General features: G+C 32.2%; 1 protein-coding gene across 2 annotated transcripts in view; it reads right to left on the bottom strand.

Moving 5' to 3' along the window:
* The window catches only part of LOC142327416 (prostatic acid phosphatase-like), a 56,057-nt gene extending 36,734 nt beyond the window's left edge, over positions 1-19,323 (bottom strand). Inside the window, exons 1-2 of one of the 2 annotated variants that reach the window (XM_075370455.1) lie at positions 19,186-19,323; positions 7,762-7,949 (exon numbers count right to left, since the gene is read on the bottom strand). In XM_075370455.1, the coding sequence (XP_075226570.1) occupies positions 7,762-7,878 (117 nt within the window). In that variant the 5' untranslated portion in view covers positions 7,879-7,949; positions 19,186-19,323. The remainder of the gene's footprint in view (positions 1-7,761; positions 7,950-19,185) is intronic. The other variant, XM_075370456.1, reaches the window with a different exon arrangement.
* Between the last annotated feature and the right edge of the window lie 1,304 nt (positions 19,324-20,627).

The following is a 20,627-nucleotide window of genomic DNA, read 5'->3' as shown; positions in this document are numbered from 1 at the left end:
TTTTATTTATAAAAAAAATTTTACTAAGCGAACTGTTATATGTTAGACCCAAAAAGAAATAGTATATGAGGGTTATTTTTTTTCAAGGTCCGATCGGTCACGAAATTAAAACCACAGTGAAAATGAAAAATGTTTTATTTGTTACAAGTACTTACATATTTACGCTATTTATCTACATAGCCGCCACTCCGATTTCGACATTTGTCGTAGCGTGGTACCAACTTTCCAATACCCTCGTCACAGAACGGAGCCGCCTGTGTTTTCAGCCATGTTTCTACGCTGGTCTGCAGCTCAATGTCTGTGCCAAAATGTTGTCCTCCTAGCCAGCGTTTCATGTGAGCAAAGAGATGAAAATCGGATGGAGCCAAGTCCGGGCTGTATGGTGGATGATCAAACACTTCCCAACGAAAACGCTGCAGGTGCTTCTTTGTTGCAGCTGCAGTGTGCGGCCGAGCATTGTCATGGAGAAAGACAATGTCTGATGACAACATTCCTCTCCGCTTATTCTGAATTGCCCTTTGTAGACGTTGAAGATCACGCAGTAAGAGGCTGCAGTGATGGTCGTGCCACGTTCCATGAATTCCACCAAGAGAACTCCATTCCGGTCCCAGAACACAGTAGCTATACACTTTCTGTTGGAGAAGGTTCGCTTGATCTTCTTTGGTTTACTGGGAGAATGAGAATGCATCCACTGTTTGGATTGTTCTTTTGTTTCTTCAGTTTCGAAATGGACCCATGTCTCGTTGCCTGTGACAATTTTGTTCAAAAAATCTTCTCCTTCATTGTGGTAGCGCTGGAGAAACGTTAGGGAGGCGTCCAGTCTCATTGTTTTGTGATGGTCGGACAGCATCTTGGGAACCCATCTTGCACACAGTTTGAGAGCTGACCTTGAAATTTTAGGAAACGAATCACGCAATACAGAAATTGTGAACCGACGATTTTCTCGAATTGCCTCATCCACTCGCTCAAAGAGATCATCGGTTGATACTCGCTTCCTTCCCGGACCGCCTGCATCATGAACATTTGCACATCTTGCTTTAAAGTTCCTGCACCATTTGCTGTCACTCATTGAAGTTTCACACATTACTTATTCGTCGATGAATTTCAGCTGCATTACACCCCTCAGCCTGAAGAAATCGAATTACCGCACGCACTTCACAGTTGACGGGAGTTTCTATTGTTGTAGACATGTTTACGTGCTAGCTGCGTGTTCAGAACAAAACGAATGACGCGGCGTGATTGAAGGCCATACTAGAGACGCTGCGCAACACATATGTGCAAAGGTTCATTCGATTTTTGCGCGGCTTTTTATTTCGCGACTGATCGGACCTTAAAAAATAAAAAACCCTCGTAGAAAAAATAAACAGATTAATAGAATATGGAAAAAAATCAGACAATTTTTTTCAAATTTTGATGCAATTAAATGTATAAAATTACTTAATTACTGGATTTTTTTTAAAAATACAGCAACATTTTATGCTTATATTAGATAACATTTTTTTAAAAAATATTACGTATTTAAAAAATTAAATTTACTGATCATTTATGTTCCAATCTAGGATATGAGAGATGGAAGTGGTGTTGGAAGTGGGGACCACCTCAGAGCCAATTTCTCTGTACCTTTTGGGAGGAGTGAGTGGGTGTCTTTCCCTACGGGATTTGGCTCTGGAGCCATCACATGTGTGGATCAGGTGCTTTCTCATGGCAGCAATGTTAGTACGCAATCCCTTCATGTGTTCTTTGAAGGGATGCTTGTGGAACTGGGGAACCAGACCTGAATGCTTCTTCAAGGGCCTTCGGGTCCTCCGCCTCTTACTGGGGTTGCCGGCCCTAGTAAGTTGTAATCAAGTTGATTTCGACTACATTAATCAAGCCTCGGTTGAGAAGGATTGGCCAACCAACTTTTCTCAGTCAAAACAGGATCCTGCATCTACATTCTTTTCTATCAACATTCTTTCTACCCCGCAACAACTTTGTTATGTCTGCCAAATCTGTCAGCAGTCATTTACTACAGCAATTGGCCTAGGGGTGAATAGGTGATGAAAACATCCTGTGGAACATGAAGCTGCCATTGTGATAATTGTCTATGAAAGTGCGATGGATTTTGAAAGAGTTGCAGCTCATAACCAGACAGGACTCCTTGGCTGCAAGAGACTATATTAAATTTATTAACCAGCACTTGTTGAAGTTTGTACCCAGGCATACCCTCAGATCCATCAAGAGAATGTGCAGAAGAGCTGATTATGTTGACTCATTCAGGTTTCGATCGTAGAACTTAATGCTTCTCCTGACAGCTCTGCTGGTTCAATGTCATCTGGAAGTTCTCCTGTTCTGTCTCGTGAGTCCCGGTGCCTTTCTATGCTCCCAGGCCCATCAACTTCTGTGGCTGTTGGAGCAACGACATCAATGATACCTACTTCTGTGTCTATTGTCTTGACACCCATTCAATTGTGTTCTATGCTTGTTTCCGAGGTTGGTCCCTCTTTTACTTCTTCTTTTGAAGGGCAGTAATCTGCAATTCTATTCCAGGTGCCATTTAATCTCTTTCTTTCCTTGTTTCTAACATTTGGTGGCGGCGGTCCCATGAATTGTTAGCATAGCTCAATCCGCTTTGTGGTGAACTCTGGCTCACTAGGACCTGCAGTCCATTGTTGACTGGTTCTCCATTATTTTTCCTGCCCCTTTGTCTTCTGTTTGCCTTGCCAGATAAAGACCTCCACCTAACCTGACTTGACAGCAGGTTAGACTTGGGTGTACACCTCTGCACAGACTGTTCCGGCGACTGTTTGATAGGTCTTTCAGAATGGCCTATCGAGCCGTTCTGAATGAGCTCGATAAGGTGGTCAGGTCTTTACGGAAGTGGCTGAGGTTGCCAAATAATATCCCTATCCCTTTCATTCTAGTGTCTGACATGGTGGGCTAGCGATTCTGTGTTTTGGGTGGGGTTGGAATTCTATGTCTTGAGTTTACTCTTCTGGCGTTCACCTCTCTTTGCTTTAGAGAGTTTGGCTTTTAATGTTTGTAGAGCTGTTTTTTATTGTCTTGTGTAGGACCCAAGATAAAAATCTATAAAGATCTTCTTCGGAGTGGTTTCTGTATTAATTAAAACAGCTACAATTACCTGGAGGGAGGGTTTGGAGCCTAACATCTGCCACAGAATTGATCACAGCTGGACTTACAAGATCTGTTCTCTCTGGAGTTACTACATGAGTACTCTAGGGATCTTCAACAAACTTCAGCTGCTAGCAACAGATGACATAGAGACAGAGATGATGGAATGTTGGATGTTCTGAAAATGTGAATTGTTGGCATCAACCTCAGGCAGGAATTGGATCAGATCTTTGATTGGGATTTTGATCTATTCTTCCCAAGACTTATGCATCATTTCTTACTGTCCATCTTTAATATTTTTTTCAATTCTTCTTTCATCTTTACTTCTTCTTTTCATTCTATTCTCATTCCCCTTTTTGCTTTGTGAGGGACCCAGGGTCTTTATCATTGTGGTAGTCCCCTCCCCTTGTTCTTAGAGCCTTATTTATGTTTGTTTTAACTCTAATTGTAATGGTAAAAAAAAAGCTGATAATAGTGATTTTATGTATAATGTGAAATTGCATGTAAGTTTAACTTTTATGAAATATGTAAAATTCTATGTAAAATATTAAAATAATTAAGCAATAACTAGGTTACATTGTATAGTGTATAAAAAAAAATTAGTTATGTATTTGTAAAAAATAGTATACTTTTAACCTTCATCTCTTTTAATTTACTTTATCTATTTGTTATTAGATATATGTTATATTTTAGAAATTCGTTCTACTTTTTTATATAAATATCGGTGATTTTGAGTAATTGTACTAGTGCAAACTGGTACATAACTAAAACACCGGTTTGTAGCCAGTGGCACCAATTATTTCATTAAATCTACTGATAAGGTATCATAATTTCAAATTAGTTAAATATCTTTAGCTATGTTCTACTTTTTTCATAATTCAGTATAAGATTTTACAACTTTATTTGTAACATAAATAATTACTGCAAGCAATGATATTTGCAAAATATGAAACTTCAGAATAATTCTAACATTCAACTCATGAGAATTTTTCTTTTTTCCATAATTGGGGAACCAAAAAAAAAATGTTTTTTGCCCTCTACCCTCCTATAGATATTAGGAAAGACAGATGTTGTAAATTCTCTAATAAAGGAACTATGAGGGGGTCATTAACAGCTACTTAGCAGTCCTTGGGAAGCCAACCCTATATTCAGTTGCAAGTATAAAAATATTAACTCAGGTAGATGTTTTTATGTCACCTTCAATCTCACAAACCTAAAACTATTTTAGGTAGAAATAAAATGATGAGAACATGAAAGGGCTACCTTAGATTATTCTACCACTAAGTTGATTTCACAATTTTCAATTGTTGTCTGCTTTATCTTAGAATGTGTTTAATAAAGGGTAAGCAGAATGAAATGTCTATAAGAGGATTTGTCTGTCTCTGAAAAATAAAAGACAACACTATAAAATAAAGAGTGATGCATTGTGAAGCTGTGTGTGTACTAAATAGCAAAATGATAAAATCAAAATGCTTCTCCCATTCTGGCCATAAAAATGATGAAAGATCAGAATGACCGTTGGCCAATCTGAACAGAAACACATTGGCCATAAAATTTTCAAATTGTAACAGCTAGTAATTTAACATATGTAAGAAGGGTAAACTCAGTTTCATGTATAAAAAAGTCAAACTCTGAAGATGATTCAAGTTCAATAAATAATGACATTATATAGAAATATTGTGACAATTTTCAAATTTTGATATGTTTAAAAATGATTGTTTGGCAGATGTAGCTAAGGTAAAAATATGATCTGTATTTCAAAAAGGAAAATTTATTACTATTCTATGGTTTACTTTTACATTGAGTTTCAAATCTGTAAGTATTATCATATTTAGGCAAATACATGTAATAGTGTATATAATAAAACTAGTTTTTCAAATGTAGGTAAAAATTAATTTTCTTTTATATATGACGCAACCAAGCTTAAAAAAAGGATACAACAAAAAAATCAAAGAAGTTTTTAATGATCTTTTCCACTTTTGCATTTCTTAAGATTGTTTTCATGCATTAAATAAAGTGTAGGATTAATCTAATTGAAACAAAAATGTATGTTTGTTTTACAATCAAACAAACAGTACAATAAGATGTCATAGATTATTCATTCCTTATAAAACCACACTCATTATGGTTTCTTTACAGTTGATCAGGTGTATCTCTAGGAAATAATGTCCACATCCTTTTTTGTTGCATCTTTCTTTATGTATAAGTAAATATAAATGGTTACCATTTGTAGAGGATTTAAATTAAAAATAACTACAAAAAGTATTCTTTTTATTATAGATCTGCAGAATGATTAAATTAAATTTATAATGTAAATTTATTATTTTGTTTTTTTGTAAGAAAACTCATTTGTGATGTTTAATTACTTTTTAATGGTATATTATTGGAACAAATTCAAAAAAATACTGACTTTGATTTATTGTAGAATCAGGATTCATATATAAAGCTCACGTAACATGATTAATATTTCACATAAATTATAAAGGTTTATGTTTGAAATGTTGCTAGTTTTTTCTGCTCTGAATACATTATTCGGTTGTTTAATTCTTTAATATGAAGAAAAGCGGTGAATGTTTAATTTGTTTGAAATCCAAACAGCAGTTTTCTTTTAATGAGGTGGAAATAACACAAAACAAAATTTCTTTGTTATTTGTATTTTAAGCAATTTAATAATATGTATCCATTATATTTTTCCAGGAAAAAATTTAGAAAATTTTTATTTTAGAACATTTTTATCTTGGTAGAAAGAGATTTATTATCTCTACTAAAAAAAAATTAAGTTACTAAGTTTATAAGCCAGGTATTATGGTTTAAATTAATTTTATTTATGTCATTTATAGCCTAGATCAAATTTATTTATCATTTATCATTCCAAAATCACTGATTTTAGTTTCTGGACAACTTTATAATAGGATTAATCTATTTAGTTCTAAATGTAATCAGTAAACAGATAAATTAATTACTTTCACTTTAAGAGATTCTTATCTTTTTGTTGTCTCTTTCTCTCTCTTTATGCTCTTTCTTTAATTTTTTTATTTTCCATGTGGTAAGTATTGATAAAAATTGGAAAAAAAATTAATTTTATATATATATACATGTTCTTTTCTCTCTATATCTTGCACAAGTCTCTCAAAGGGAATCTTTAATTATTAGGGAGAACCTCTTTTAGGTTGAATAATATATTAGATCTGTGGTGTGTTTATTCATTTAATACTTTTCCCCAAAATTTAGTACGTACATTTCTATTTATATCTGTAAATAAGAATGTGCCAACATTTGTCTTTTGTACAAATCTACAGTTGCACACTAACAGTTCCAGACAAGAGGAAAATTGTTATCTACATTTTATTTTGAAAAACTACTTCACCTCCTCTTTCACTCACTCAGTGAAGCCTCTAACTAACCTCAAATTTTTAATTAAGTTTACAAAAATGTTGTTAGAGAATAAAGTCAGTACTATGTCTGAAATATGACAGCATTAAATATGTTAAAGATCTCGTACAGGATATTCTTCCTAGTAACTTTTCTGTTTACTCATCCACTGATACAGTAATGGATACTACTGAACAAGCTGTTTATTACCCTACGAAGTTTTTAAATTCTCTGGAACCCCGGGATTGCCACCAAACAAGTTGAGTTTAAAAGAAAGGATCCCCTATCATTCTTTTATGTAATTTTGACCTCCCAGAACTGTGCAACAGAACAAGATTCATTGTAAAGAATCTGTTGCCCAACGCAATAAAAGCCACAATCACGGGGAATGCTGTGGGAGAAGATGTATTTGTCCTTTACATTTCGTTAATATATAGTGACACAAATATGGCTTTGAGTTCAAACAATTGCAGATTCACATCTGGCTTGCATTTGCTATGAGTATCAACAAGATGCAGGGGCAGTCATTTTGTGTGATAGGCATTAGCTTGGAAATCCATGTTTTTTGCATGGCCAATTATGTGCAGCTTGTTGAAGTGTCTGCACACCAGATAATTTATTTGTCTGTGCACCAAACAGATTAAGGAAAAACTTAGTGCACCATCATGCTTTACAGTAAAAGCTTTGAGATAAATAAAACTGTTGTCAGTATGCCATACACTAACCCCTCTTCATTTTTTATTTACACACAAAAAATAAAGATATTTAAATGATGCCTCCTTATTTATTCTCTCTATGCAAAACCTGGGCAATGCTGAGTAACTGAGAAAGTGTATGTGTATTTATGTAGTATATTGTAGTGGTCTTATGTCTATGATTTGAGGATTGTTTATAATGTTAATAATCTGTTTGACTGTTTTAATGAAGTTACAAAAATTTGTAATGCGAGATACATGTTTATTAAATCTGTCCTTGTGCCTGCTTGTGATTTTCTTCTCATTGTATACAAGAAATTTTGAAAAATAAAATTATTTTTACTATTTAATCTTTATAATAGTATTTCATCAGAAAATGGTTTGTTAAATTGTCAGTCATATAAATTTGTGTGATAATCTATTTTGAAAATGAGTCATTTTTAAATAATTAGGAGTAAACGATTTTGATTTTACTGATGAATGATTTCAATTTGCAATAGTATAGTACTAACAATAAACTGACTAGTTCATAATAAACAATACTTTTTATAGGTTTACAACAATAAATAACTTTATAACTTACAACAGCAACAAGTTCCAGAGATTCTTTGTTTTTTATAAAAATTGCTAATGATATATATCTTGAAATATGTATCATTAAAATTGTTAAAATATATATTCTTTTAATTAATATCTCCATCGCATTTCAGTTATAAAAATTGTGAATAAAAATAAATTAGAATAATGATCGCACTATCTGAAAAATAATTGCTAAAAATAAAATATGAAGTATTAGTTTATTTTTTATGATTTAACAATATTATTTTTAATATTACAAATTTTAAATTATTTTCTAACTATAAATTTTAAGAGAAATTCAAATTACATTTTTATATCGCCAACTCTATATAGATATTACTTAACTGATGTATGCTATACATTACTTTTGGTGCTACTGTTAGAAATAAAATACATAATATTTTTGTTATTTATTATTTTCTATGTATTAATTTATTGTTAATGTATTAATATGGATTAATTTATCTCCTACATGATAATTTTCCTCTTAAATTTCTGAATATATAACTGTTCAAAAATTGATTTCAGTAATAATAATCACATTATTCCATAAAATTATTGTATTTTTTTCTGTTATGTTTAAATAATGGTTTAGTTATACAATTTCTATCAATCTTCTCATTACATTCTATGTTTGAGATAAATAATATTTACTGTTAATACATTACGTATCACTAATAATACAAATAGTCTTGTCTATTTATATTAGTACTGCTTTTCAAATTATGTTAAATATATTTATATAATAAAAACATTAATTTAAAATAAGAAGTGGAATTAAAAAGCGAACATGGATTTAATTGTTCAAAGAATGTAAACCTCATTTGTATAGGTGAATGAGTATCAGGTTGTGGTAAACATTTGAGTGTTGAGTTTTAGGTTTGTGTTTAGTTATTATTTCCTGTGATAGAGTGTCAGCATCAACGACTACCATCTGTAACTGACAGTCAGAAAAAACTGTTCAGCAATAAAGATATCAATTTTTTTTTTGTTTGTAATCTTCGTATAACTTTTTTAAATTCCAAGTTTAAAGAGTTAAAATGGATTTTTGAATTTCTCTGTAACAAATGAAGTTATCAACATGAGTTCTGAATAAAAGGAAAGTAAACTGCTTAGGACGTGGGGTTTGAGGAAATTTATCTTGACAACTGCACTTGAACGGTGAGTTGAAGGAGAAAGGAAGAAAAAGGATAAGATGAAGATTGGAAATTACAAGGTGATGAAAATGAAATGAAGGTTTGAGATAGAAATGGATGAAAACAGCAGGGGCATAAGGGTCCTGCTGTCAGGTAGAAAATCAGATGATGACTCTTCAACTAATTTGGCAGTTTCCTATTGTTTGAGGGGGGAGTATTTTGTTTATTATATTTAGCAATTTCAAACATTTTATATACTCAAATACATAAAAATGATCTTGTCAATAATTTAGTCTAAAGAAAGGGATTGAAGATTAAAAAAAATAAAAATAGAATATGTACTGCGTTATGCAATTTTCATAACTTAATAGAATTATGCAGTTAAAATTCATTGAGGATAATTTATACAAAAATATCAAAGATAAATAATCTTAAATTTAATTTAAAATATACACTGAGAACTAGAAACTTTAAAAGAGAAAAAAAATAATAATGGGTTTAAGGAAACAAATATATGAATTTCATAAAAAAAATCCTACAATCCTACAATTATGCAAAGAGGATATTAACTTAAATGAAAATTAACTTTAATTATAGTTTCTGAAATAGTATTTTTTTAAATATAAGATAAAGAAATCAAGAGATAATTGAAACGAAATGATTATTATAAAACACGATATACTGATTATAAAACGATCAATAATGATTATTATTAAAAGCCAATCCACAAAAGAGATGTGTTGTTTGCTATAAAAATGGTAAAAGGAAGGATTTTCCTACTGGTGTCTTAATTGTGAAGCTGGTTGTGCATGGATCCATGTTTTGAGATCTATCACCTAACAAAACCTTTTAAGCTGTATACCTCCTTTTTCATACTAAAATATTTATTAATCAGTTTTATAGAATGTTTACTACTTAAGTTTGAAATATTATGCACAAATCTTAAGTAGAAGGTAAAATAAGTAAATTCAACTAACATGCTCATTTCTGTACTTTTATTTAAAAAAAAAAAGACCCACACAGACAGGGGTCACAGTTACCTACATAAGCAATACGTTAAAGGGTTACACAATTTTTTAAAGTAAAATTTTTCCAAAATCTAATACCCTTTTAAATAAGGCTAAAATAAGGAAATAAAACTCAAATCAACCTTTTCTAATGTTTAGGTCCGGGGTCTATAATTTAAACGGATTGTAGATAGATATATATCTTAATAACTGTATATATGAAGTATAAAATTAAAAAAAAAACACATTTATGAGATGTGATCAACCCAAAACATATGGGGTTACCCCATATGGGGTTGATGTTTGGGAAAAAAAATTGATTATTTATGTATGCATTGTAGGTAAGAAAATTTTCTCTAAAATGCCTATGGAGAAAATCAAAACTGTTTTTTTGCAACATCCCTGATCCCCTTAGCGAATTTTGAAAAAAGAAATTAATACGATCAATGCCCCTTTTATAGAAATATTTGAATAAAATTTGAAAGAAATCAATTTGGTCAATCCGGAGATATAAGGCCAAAAGCAGTGCGACATGTACACGCATATAATATGTTTTTTTTTTTTGGTTTAGATGAAATAGTTGGATCCTAAAACGTAAAGATTTTTAAAAAATCCACTACCCAATTTTTGACTTGATCACCGTACCCCATTTAATTCTAGCTATATTCGCCGGGAAAATAAAATTAAAAAATAAAATATATAATTTTATTGAAAATAATAATATAAAAATAAATAATTATCCCACTGAAAAATTTTAACGGTAGATTTAAAAAAAACTTCAAAAGGGAATTATTCTTACAAAGTAGAATTTTTTATTTAATAAAATTCTAGAAGGGCTAAAAGATAATGTAAACAGAAGTGGGGGCCTTCTGTTTTAAATTAATAAGATTTTAAAATCTTCGATAAAAATTCATTGACGAAATAAACCAGTAAAGGTGGTAATAGATTCGTTAAAGTATCAGCATAAAAAATTTCAAAAAATTATAAATTGAAGGGTTAACGAATGTAAAAAAAAACAAAAAAAAAACACCAATATGATATCTTTAGATATTACAGAATATTTATAAATAAAACAATAAAAATGACTAGACATAATTTATAAAAATAATTATAAAACAATAAGAATTTAAATAATTTTATCGGCGAGGTAAATAATGCAAAGCCGACCTCCGTGACGCGAGTGTTAGTGTCTCGGCCTTTTATCCGGAGGTCTCGGGTTCGAATCCCGGTCAGGCATGGCGTTTTCACACGCTACAAAAATTTGCATTTCATTTCATCCTCGGAAGAAATACCTAACTGTTGTCAAAAAAAAAATGAAACAAATTTTTTTTTTCATATTTAATGATAAATATTACGTTCAAAAGGATGGTTTGCCAGTAAGCTAACCGTTAAGTAGTGATTTATCTAAACATTTGTTGTAAAAATATAATCAAGTAAATATACTTGTAAGGTGCCAACAATTTTAAAATATGATAAAAGATGTAAAAGTGTGGCTGTTTTGTATCAATTATTAAGAAAAGATTACTACTTGAAATTAACAAATAAAATAAAATATTTTAGTTTACTATTACGGGAAAAAGAAATACGTAATAGAAAAAATTTCTTAAAATAGAAATTAATGAAGTAAAATATCAAAATGGGTATTCGTGGTGGGTATTTGGTTGCTATGGGCTAGGTCTGGTATTGATATTTATTAAGGCAGTTACTTGTATTTTTTCCTTGGACTTTGATGTTACTTTATGTTTAATGGATATTTTTATGCTATATTTGAGCGCCGAACATATTTTTCTATTTATTTAATTGATGTTTTGGAAACATTTTGTGGTTGTGGTTTGTTTACCTGGATGTTGTTTACATTTGTTAATGATTTGTTTATGTTTATTTTATAATTAATTTGATTTGTTATAGACTGATTTACATTGGAAGGGTTATTTTATGTTATACTTGGGCACTGACAATGGATTTTGCTTTTTTGATTAATATTTGGAATGTTCTAAGTCCGGGGTCCTGGTGAAAACTAGGACGGGAGGAAGGTTGGTCTGCTGACGACAGACCGTAAACGTAGGCATGAACCCAATGGAAAAGGAGTCAAGTGTATGAGATAATGCTACCGCATCCGGGGTTATAGCTGATGCGCCGGCGCTGTCTGATAACAGAGGTCAGGGTGCTGGTGTGATACTGGCCAACAATTACTGAATAATCGGATCATCACACCAGGTCAGGAAATCAAAATGGCGGCATGGAATGCGCGCACTGCTCATCATGTCGGCTAAAAAGAAATTATTGCACGAGAATTAATACGTAAATATTCATCGCAACGCTTTCAGAACTCAGATTTACGGGTACTGGAACAACGACAGTACGGGTGCCAGATAGTGATGAAGTGATCGCATTATCTTATTCTGGTGGTGAGAAACACACCGAAGGCGTTGGTTTTGCGCTTCATCGGCAAACAACCAAGAGCGTATTGGCCTTTCAACCCTTTCGAGCCGCTTAGCTGTTTTAACACCAGCTGGAACAATTCGTATACCATCTCTGTGTATGCGCTTATTGAATCAGGTCAAGATGATAACAAGGACTCTTTTACAATGAACTTCATGACGCCATCGGTCCAGTTCCTAACCCCTACCTAATCATTGTTGCTGGTGACCTAAATTCTCATGTAGGAGTCGATAGGACTGGCTGGGAAACCACTCTCGGGAACTATGAGCTTGGGATTACCAATGACAATGGATTACGTCTACTGTCATTCGCTACAGCCAATCAGTTACTAATTTTAAACGGTCTCTTTCACCACCCAAAGAAGCATCAGCTCACATGGCGTGCCCCATGAAAATGGCAAAGATACATCAGTTCTCGACTACGTACTGATTAACACTCAATTTCGATCCACAATCGAAGATGTACGAGTAATGTGTGGGGCTGATTGTGGTCCCGATCATTACCTTGTACGTGCAAGGTAACTTGCAAAGCGTGCAAGTGCAACGATGCAATTGAGGCTCCTGCGTGCAAAAAAACCGGCACCCCAACAATGAAGCAAAACTGGTCAAAGTTACTTAATCCAGTTAATAAGCACCAATTCCAACTGGTTAGCCAACCAACCAGTTTGCCATTTTAACACAACATGATGACGTGGTTGCTGAATCAACCCAGATAGCTGAAATCGTATAAGGATGCGCCAAGAACATCTGCCCACCAATACGCCTCCGAACACAGGTTTGGATATCAGATAAATGTTTCGACTTAGTCGATCAGCGTAAACTAACAAAACTAGTTGATTATGAAAAATACAGAAAATTGAACCGGGAAGTCAGAAGGAAGCTGAAGACTGAGCGTGCAGCATATTGGAATGATATGACCAAAACGGAAGAAGCTGCACAAAAACATGAATACCGAACCTCTACACAACACTTAAACGCGCGTAAGTGGAAGATTTAAGACATTTAATGTGGATATTCGGAAAGCCGATGGAAAACCGATCTCCTATGGAACGACTATACAGATGAAAAGAATTTTTCCAAAACCTGTACAGCCATGAGCCGCCGCCTATCCCACTACCAAACTCGCCAACCTTGGAACTGAAACTGACCTTGGAAAATCAAGCCACTGTTTCTATACCAACAGTAGATGAAGTGAAAATAGAGATAAAACAACTCATAAACAACAAAGCGCCTGGGATTGATGGAGTAACAGCTGAAACGCTGAAAGCAGGTGGCGATATCCTTGTCAAACGCATAAGTCACTACTACAGTTAATATGGCGTACGGAGAAAATTCCTACAGTATGGAAACAAGCGATTGTTATACCGATACTAAAGAAGGGTGATAGTCGCGAATGCAAATACTACCGTGGCATAAGCCGCCAAGTTCGATAACTGGAAAAGCTTTTATGAGGATCATCCAAACTCAATTACAGAAACATCAGGAGCAACTGTCTAGAGAACAACAGACTGGCTTTCGCCCAAATAGAGAGGCTGCTGCGATCAGATTTTTATTCTTAGGCAAATGTTGGAAGGGCAAATACGTTGAGGGAAGCGAATAGTCATTGTATTCATATATTTCAAGATGGCATTTGACAGCGTCCATTGACCAGCACTATGGGTGGCACTGAAGTCAGAACTTATGCTTGCGAAAACTATCCAACTACTCATAGAAATGTACAATGGCTCTAGCAGCCGCATACTCATCCGTAATGAACTGTCTGATGAATTTCAAATACGAACCGATGGATGGCAAGGCTGTGTGTCATCTCACTCTTACTATTCAATACTGTTATTGATGTAATTATGCAGAAAGCCTTCAATGGCCGGCGCGGTATCCAATACAGCGAAAACGGCTATGTGACAGATCTAATGTTTGCCGATGATAGCGCTATATTTGCGGATGATGATGCCGAGGCGACAGACCCCCTGTACGACATTGCGACTGCAACACATCCATAAGGTCTCAAAATTATTGCTAAACAAAGCAAGGTTCTAACGACTGATGGTTCACCATCTGCTGTTTACTTGACCGGAATACAAATTTGAGCAGGTTGAAAATTTCAAATACTTTGGGTCATTAATCCAAGAAAAGAAGATATCATCATCCGCGGAAGTCCGGATTGGCCAGGAAACTGCTGCCTTCTAACCATTGAACTGGTGCTTATGGAGGAAACCAAATGTAACCTTGAAGACAAAGATTCGACAGTTCCGGGCACTCATATTAGCAGTCTTTCAATATGAGTCAGAAACATGGACGCTACGGAAAGAAGACCTAAACAAATTAAAAGCGTTCCAAATGCGATGCCTACTACGAATACTAGGTTTATAACGGTGTGATCGTCTGCGAAATCACACAATCAGGTTCAGATATATTGAACAACCTACAATTGAACTCGAAATACAAAAGCGCAGGCTGCAGTGATTTGGGCGCGTATGTGGAATGCATGAATACTGACTTCCATCCGCGACCTGCACAGTGGAAGATCCAACGAACTGCACCGAAGAAAACATAGGTCAAGCAAATTGAGGACGACCTACAACACTAGAGACTAAATGTAACTGAAGCAAAACTCGCAGCTACCGTCTGGAAAAATTACATATTGCTCGTTTTTCAGCGGCACCCACAACAACGTACTGGGTCCGAGGTACCCTCGCCCATACGTTCGTTAAAGGATCAAAGAGGAAAAAGAAACATATAACTTTAATAATCACCGATCGCATTAAAAAGAAAGTACGTGTTAAAAAGGAAAATATATTCATTTAAATGAAAGTATGAAAGGAAATAGTAATATAGATTGAAGAAGAAAATTGTTTTAATGTCGTATTTATAAATAAAATTTGTAATACTAAAAGTAAAAAAGTCAATTTAGTACACTTATTAACTGGCAAAGTTACTCATTGGTAATTTTTCGTGTCAAAAAATATTTTACAGTTAATAAAATATCAAAATTATTTGAAAAGAAAAATTGTAGTAGCATTTAAAAATACCTTCACAGAAAACGGATAAGGAAAGTAATGCAAAAAAGAAATGTTTGCCAAAAGAGATCCGAGTAAAGTTTAAAATTATACGCTAGTAAAACAAAGAAAAAAATATTAGCAAGATATAAACCGTATAAAAATGAATATTTGACAAGATACATTTATAAATATCAGTTTTATAAAGTTAGTAAAACCGTTTAAAACATTAAAGAAAAGGAATCTACATGAAAATCTTTATTATTTATTTTCAAAACAACAACATGTTTATCTCCCACCAATTACAGTTACTTTATGACTGATGAATTTTGTAGCGAATGAAAAATGCCAAGGCTGATCGAGAGTCGAATCCTGAACACCTTCGGATGACGAGTAGAATGCTATCACTCCGCCATGGAGATGGGCATAATTTGATATTTACAAAAGTAATAACAATTACAAATAATTTATTTAACAGAAGCAGATGAATAAAGCAAAAAATAATATTATGTTCAATGTTTCAATTATTACTTAGATCAGTTGTTTAATCGAATCGACCAGGTATCCACACACCACAAAATCAACCAGAAATTTTAATAGAATCGACCATGTACGTGATTACGTCATAAGTTATTATTAATAGTTAATCATACTTATTAAGAGGACTGTGTTCATTTATAAAAATAAATTATTAATTTATAATTTAATGTTTATATATTTATATTTATATGTACAAGATACATAAAAAATGTGTGTAATCTGTAAAAATAATAAATAAAATACTTCCTAATAATGGCAACTGCTGGATTTAGTTGAAGAATATCAGTTTAAGAAGAAAAAAATAATTAAAACTTACCTGATTTAAATGAAATTAAAAATAGATTATTTAGTAATTAAACAGAAATTTCTGGAAATAGTGGACTTAAAATATATATATATAAATTTGCGTGCACAGACAAGTACAAGCACACACACACACACACACACACACATACACATACACACACATGCAGAGGCATATATATATATATGCTTGTACATATGCTTGTATTATACACGGTACTTGAACATATAATCTTTTCTGTCTTTTTTCTTTTCATATTTACATAATATTTGATTATTCATATTATAAAGGTATTCTCAAACGATACCGAAAATCAAGATGTTTATAAAATATATAATTTTTCGATAAAACAATGGAAAAAAATTATTCCCAGGTTAGGTCTCACTCATATGCAACCTTAATAACCTAAATTTATAGGGTATCACCGGCTAATTTCATGTTCTTTTAGCAGGTGACAAAAATTTCTAGTAAAATCGTGAATAAAAATGGAAAATTAGAAACAGTTTCAAGTTTATCAATATTTTAATCATTCGAAAACGATTATCTGCTAATATTTTATGGATAAAACAGATTATTTAAAAAATATATTTCATTTATGTGATATGAGAAGGGTTAATTATGAAGGAGCAAATTATGATTAAAAACGGGAACTTAGTGGGCGGATCAAATTTAATCGCAGACTGTTGTATTTCAGTTTTTAACAGTATTACACAAAAATTAGTATTACTGATATTATACACTAGATCGGTCAGAATTACGTCACAGATAACCCTGAATCTTCAGCAATCCAATACGAAATTATAATTTACTTGTATATTAGGTACATTAATTGTACACAAATAACTCATTTGTAGATAATTATTTATATACTTATTACTATTATCATTTAGTAAATGGAGATAAAAAATTCAGGAAATATTATAATTAAAAAAAGATTATTTACTGTATATATATATATTTGTTATATAAAATATTCCAATTAATAAAATATTAATATTACAATGAAATAGATGTATATATATAAGTGGCCTCTTGGTGCTTCGCAACGTTATTATTACAAAGTAATGTTATATTTTTTTAAAGAAGCTAAAAACCTATTCCATTTACAACACGTCTCACCACTAGTCTCCTTGTTTTTCTATTTCCTTTCCAACCACAGATAAAATGCGTGCCCAAAACTTATTTCCATTCTGTTCTGACATTCTATTGGTCGTATCGGGCTGATTATTTTTTTATTCTGCTCGGAATGGCCAGCAGATATGCATCAACTATCGATTGTGACCTTGAAAAGTCCTAAAAACAACCTCGGAAAGTTCTTCAATTAAGTAATAAATGAGGATTTGTTTGAGGAATTCTTAGAGGAAGCTCAGTTTTGGAAGAATCCGATGATTCTTGATGACTGACATTAGTCATTTCAAGTAGAATAAAAACATCCGTCCACTAGAATGCTCAAACGGATTGGAAAGAGGTTATTAACCCAATTCTTTTTAACTGACTTCAAAGAGGAAGGTTATGTATTCGACCCGTATATTTTTTTATGTTTGTTCACGAATAACGTTTTACCTATTAACCCGATTGAAATAATTTTTTTTTTTACAATCTACGCAGCTGCTTTTCGCAGTGGTACCATGATGTTGATAAATCTTTTTAGACACAAAAAATCAGTCTGAAAATTGACAAAAACGTTTTTTCACTGTTCGGCGGGTAGGTACGGACAGTGAGAATCCTGATATTCTATATGAATGCGTCTCGTTAGATGATATTACATGGTCATCTGTAGGGCAGGCAAAATAAATTCCTGCACAAGATATGAAGCACGCATAATAAAATCATAAAAAATCGAGATATTTCATCTTAAAACCTTTTGAACCAATATATAACCCAGTTGTATATATAATATAGAGGTTCGGTAGGGACAGTGGGAATCTTATAATTCTATATACGTGCATCACATTACATAATCTTGATGTAGGTTTTTAAACATATATTTGTTAAGACATAAGATATATTAAAAAGTATTTGAATATAAACAATTTCTGGGAAGAGTGGAATTAAACAAATTGCATACATATAGTTTGTGTGTGTGTGTGTGTGTGTGTGTGTGTGTGTGTGTGTGTGTGTGTGTGTGTGTCATCAACACCATGCTAAAGTAACGAATATGAAAAATCGTGTTTTTCAGATTCGTCAGTTTACGCCTAATCTGAACGTCCTGCATCTTGTGGTAAATTATCCAATGTGTATCTCTTTTAGGAAAGCTAAATTTAAACATTCACTTTTACGAATATGCATTCTTATTTAAAATTTAACATTAAAACTGTTGTTTAACTCTCCTGAAAAGTTGAATTTTTCACATTCGTTACTTTAGAAAGGTGGGGACGACGTGTACACACACACACACACACACACACACACACACACACACATATATATATATATATATATATATATAATATACATGTTTGTGTTTTGGACGGTGCTTGGAACATTTTAGTTTTTGTACTTTTTTCTTTTCAAATTTACGTAATACTTTGATTATTCAAGTATTATAAGGGTATCCTCAAATAATACCAGAAAATAACATGTTTATAAAATGTATAATTTTACGATAAAACAACGGAAAAAAATTTCCAGGTAAGTTTGATTCATATGCAACCTTAGTTCAGCAAATTTGTATATAAGTTTATACATTTATATATATATATTTATTTATAATAAAGTAGGAGAAATGTACCTGTTATTCCAACACACACACACAAAAGTTGTACCTTCTATTCCTATATATTTTGTACGTGGTTTCCATACAGTTAAATTTTATTTTAATATCAAAAATAAAAATTGTGAAAACCTTTTGCTCTTGCCCTTGACTGGCAGATGTGCTAGGATGAAATATAATTAACAACAATAGTAAGTCCACCTTCTAAACCATCTTACCATTTTTGTTTTTAAAATATCTTAATTATATTAAACGTATCTTAATTACATAAATAAATAAGAAAAATATTACCGTAAATTATTTATATAACGTCATAAACAAATACAATGTTACCAGCTACAAGCAGTGTGATAATTTTGATATAAATCGATGACTGAAACAGAATAAGGAGAACTTTAATGAACAAACTAAGTAACAGAGTAAGCAAGAACCAGGTACGTCCGTTTGTTTTATACTTTCCACTACTCCTGACTAAAGCTAAACGAAAGGGGATTACAAACATTGGATAAATTCTTTTTTTTATGCGGATGACCTTGCTGTACTGTTTTGGACAGAATAATAAATGGATAATTATAAATAACTTCTTTTTTTTTCTTTACAATATTCAGTGTACACAAGGAAAAAGAAATTTCATTTAAGGAAGATAGCGATCATATTAGATGTTCACACGACTCGTTAAAACCAGCCGTACAAGCGGTTCAAAGCCACCCGAACCGATGGAAAAAACTAAAATAAAATCTATTTTATTATTATTTAGATTATAATACATTTGTATAACTTTAAAGACACTAAAAATCCGTAAATAGTAAGCGAGCATAATTAAAAATAAAGAAACTAATAATTATATTAATCTAACAAACAAAATTCTCAGTAGGGTACTTGCTAGCATATTAACATATTAAAATTATTATTATTTATATGTTTAATAATACATTTAAAAACAGATTTATTAAGAATTTATATATATATATTTTTTTTTTTTTTTTAATTACATGATTTTTAATCATACAGTAAACGTAATTTACAAAAAACATTTTAATTAAAGAATAACAAAACAATGTTCATTAACCTCTTTAACATTACACCTTAATTGATAAACGGCAAAAAAACTGCTAGAGGATACCTGGAACTGCTGTGAGCTCAGCTCAAGTTATTTGAAATTTATGAAAGTGAATTTTTACATCGTTGCAATCTGAAGTTGATGTATACTTTAAGTAGACGGCGTGCTAAAAGACGTTACCCCTGCATGCAAATTTTAATTTTGGTCTAACAGTTGGTAGTAATTAGTTCTTATATATAATTCATTATTTTTCAGTTCATCGACATAAAGAATAATTAATTATAGAAGAAAAGAATGTTTTTATGCTTCAGTGTTGGGAAAGTAATAAGAATACTGCTAGCATTCATAAAGAAATACATGCGAAATTTCTTAATTCTTCACTACCAACCCGTCAGCATGTATATAAGCCGAACATAATATTTAAAAATATTGGAAATTTGGAGATGCTTCAATTCCAGGTAGATTTAATTGTACTTTAGAAAATAAAAAAAATACTTATTGCAGAGACATTAGTTAAACGCTCTCAAAAATTGACCACAAAGTCTTCCTTTAGATTGAAAACACTGAAAAACAAGTTTATTAAAAAAAATAAAACAAGAAACCATTTTAAAGGAATTAAAATGTAAGTGTTATTGCACAAGATTGCTCAAGCATACCACAAATATGATTTCAG

This window comes from Lycorma delicatula, chromosome 7, assembly GCF_047948215.1.
Source record: "Lycorma delicatula isolate Av1 chromosome 7, ASM4794821v1, whole genome shotgun sequence".
NCBI classification, from domain to species: Eukaryota; Metazoa; Arthropoda; class Insecta; order Hemiptera; family Fulgoridae; genus Lycorma; species Lycorma delicatula.
Note: the sequence above shows the minus strand (reverse complement) of the source record. Positions and strands in the feature narration are given on the sequence as shown.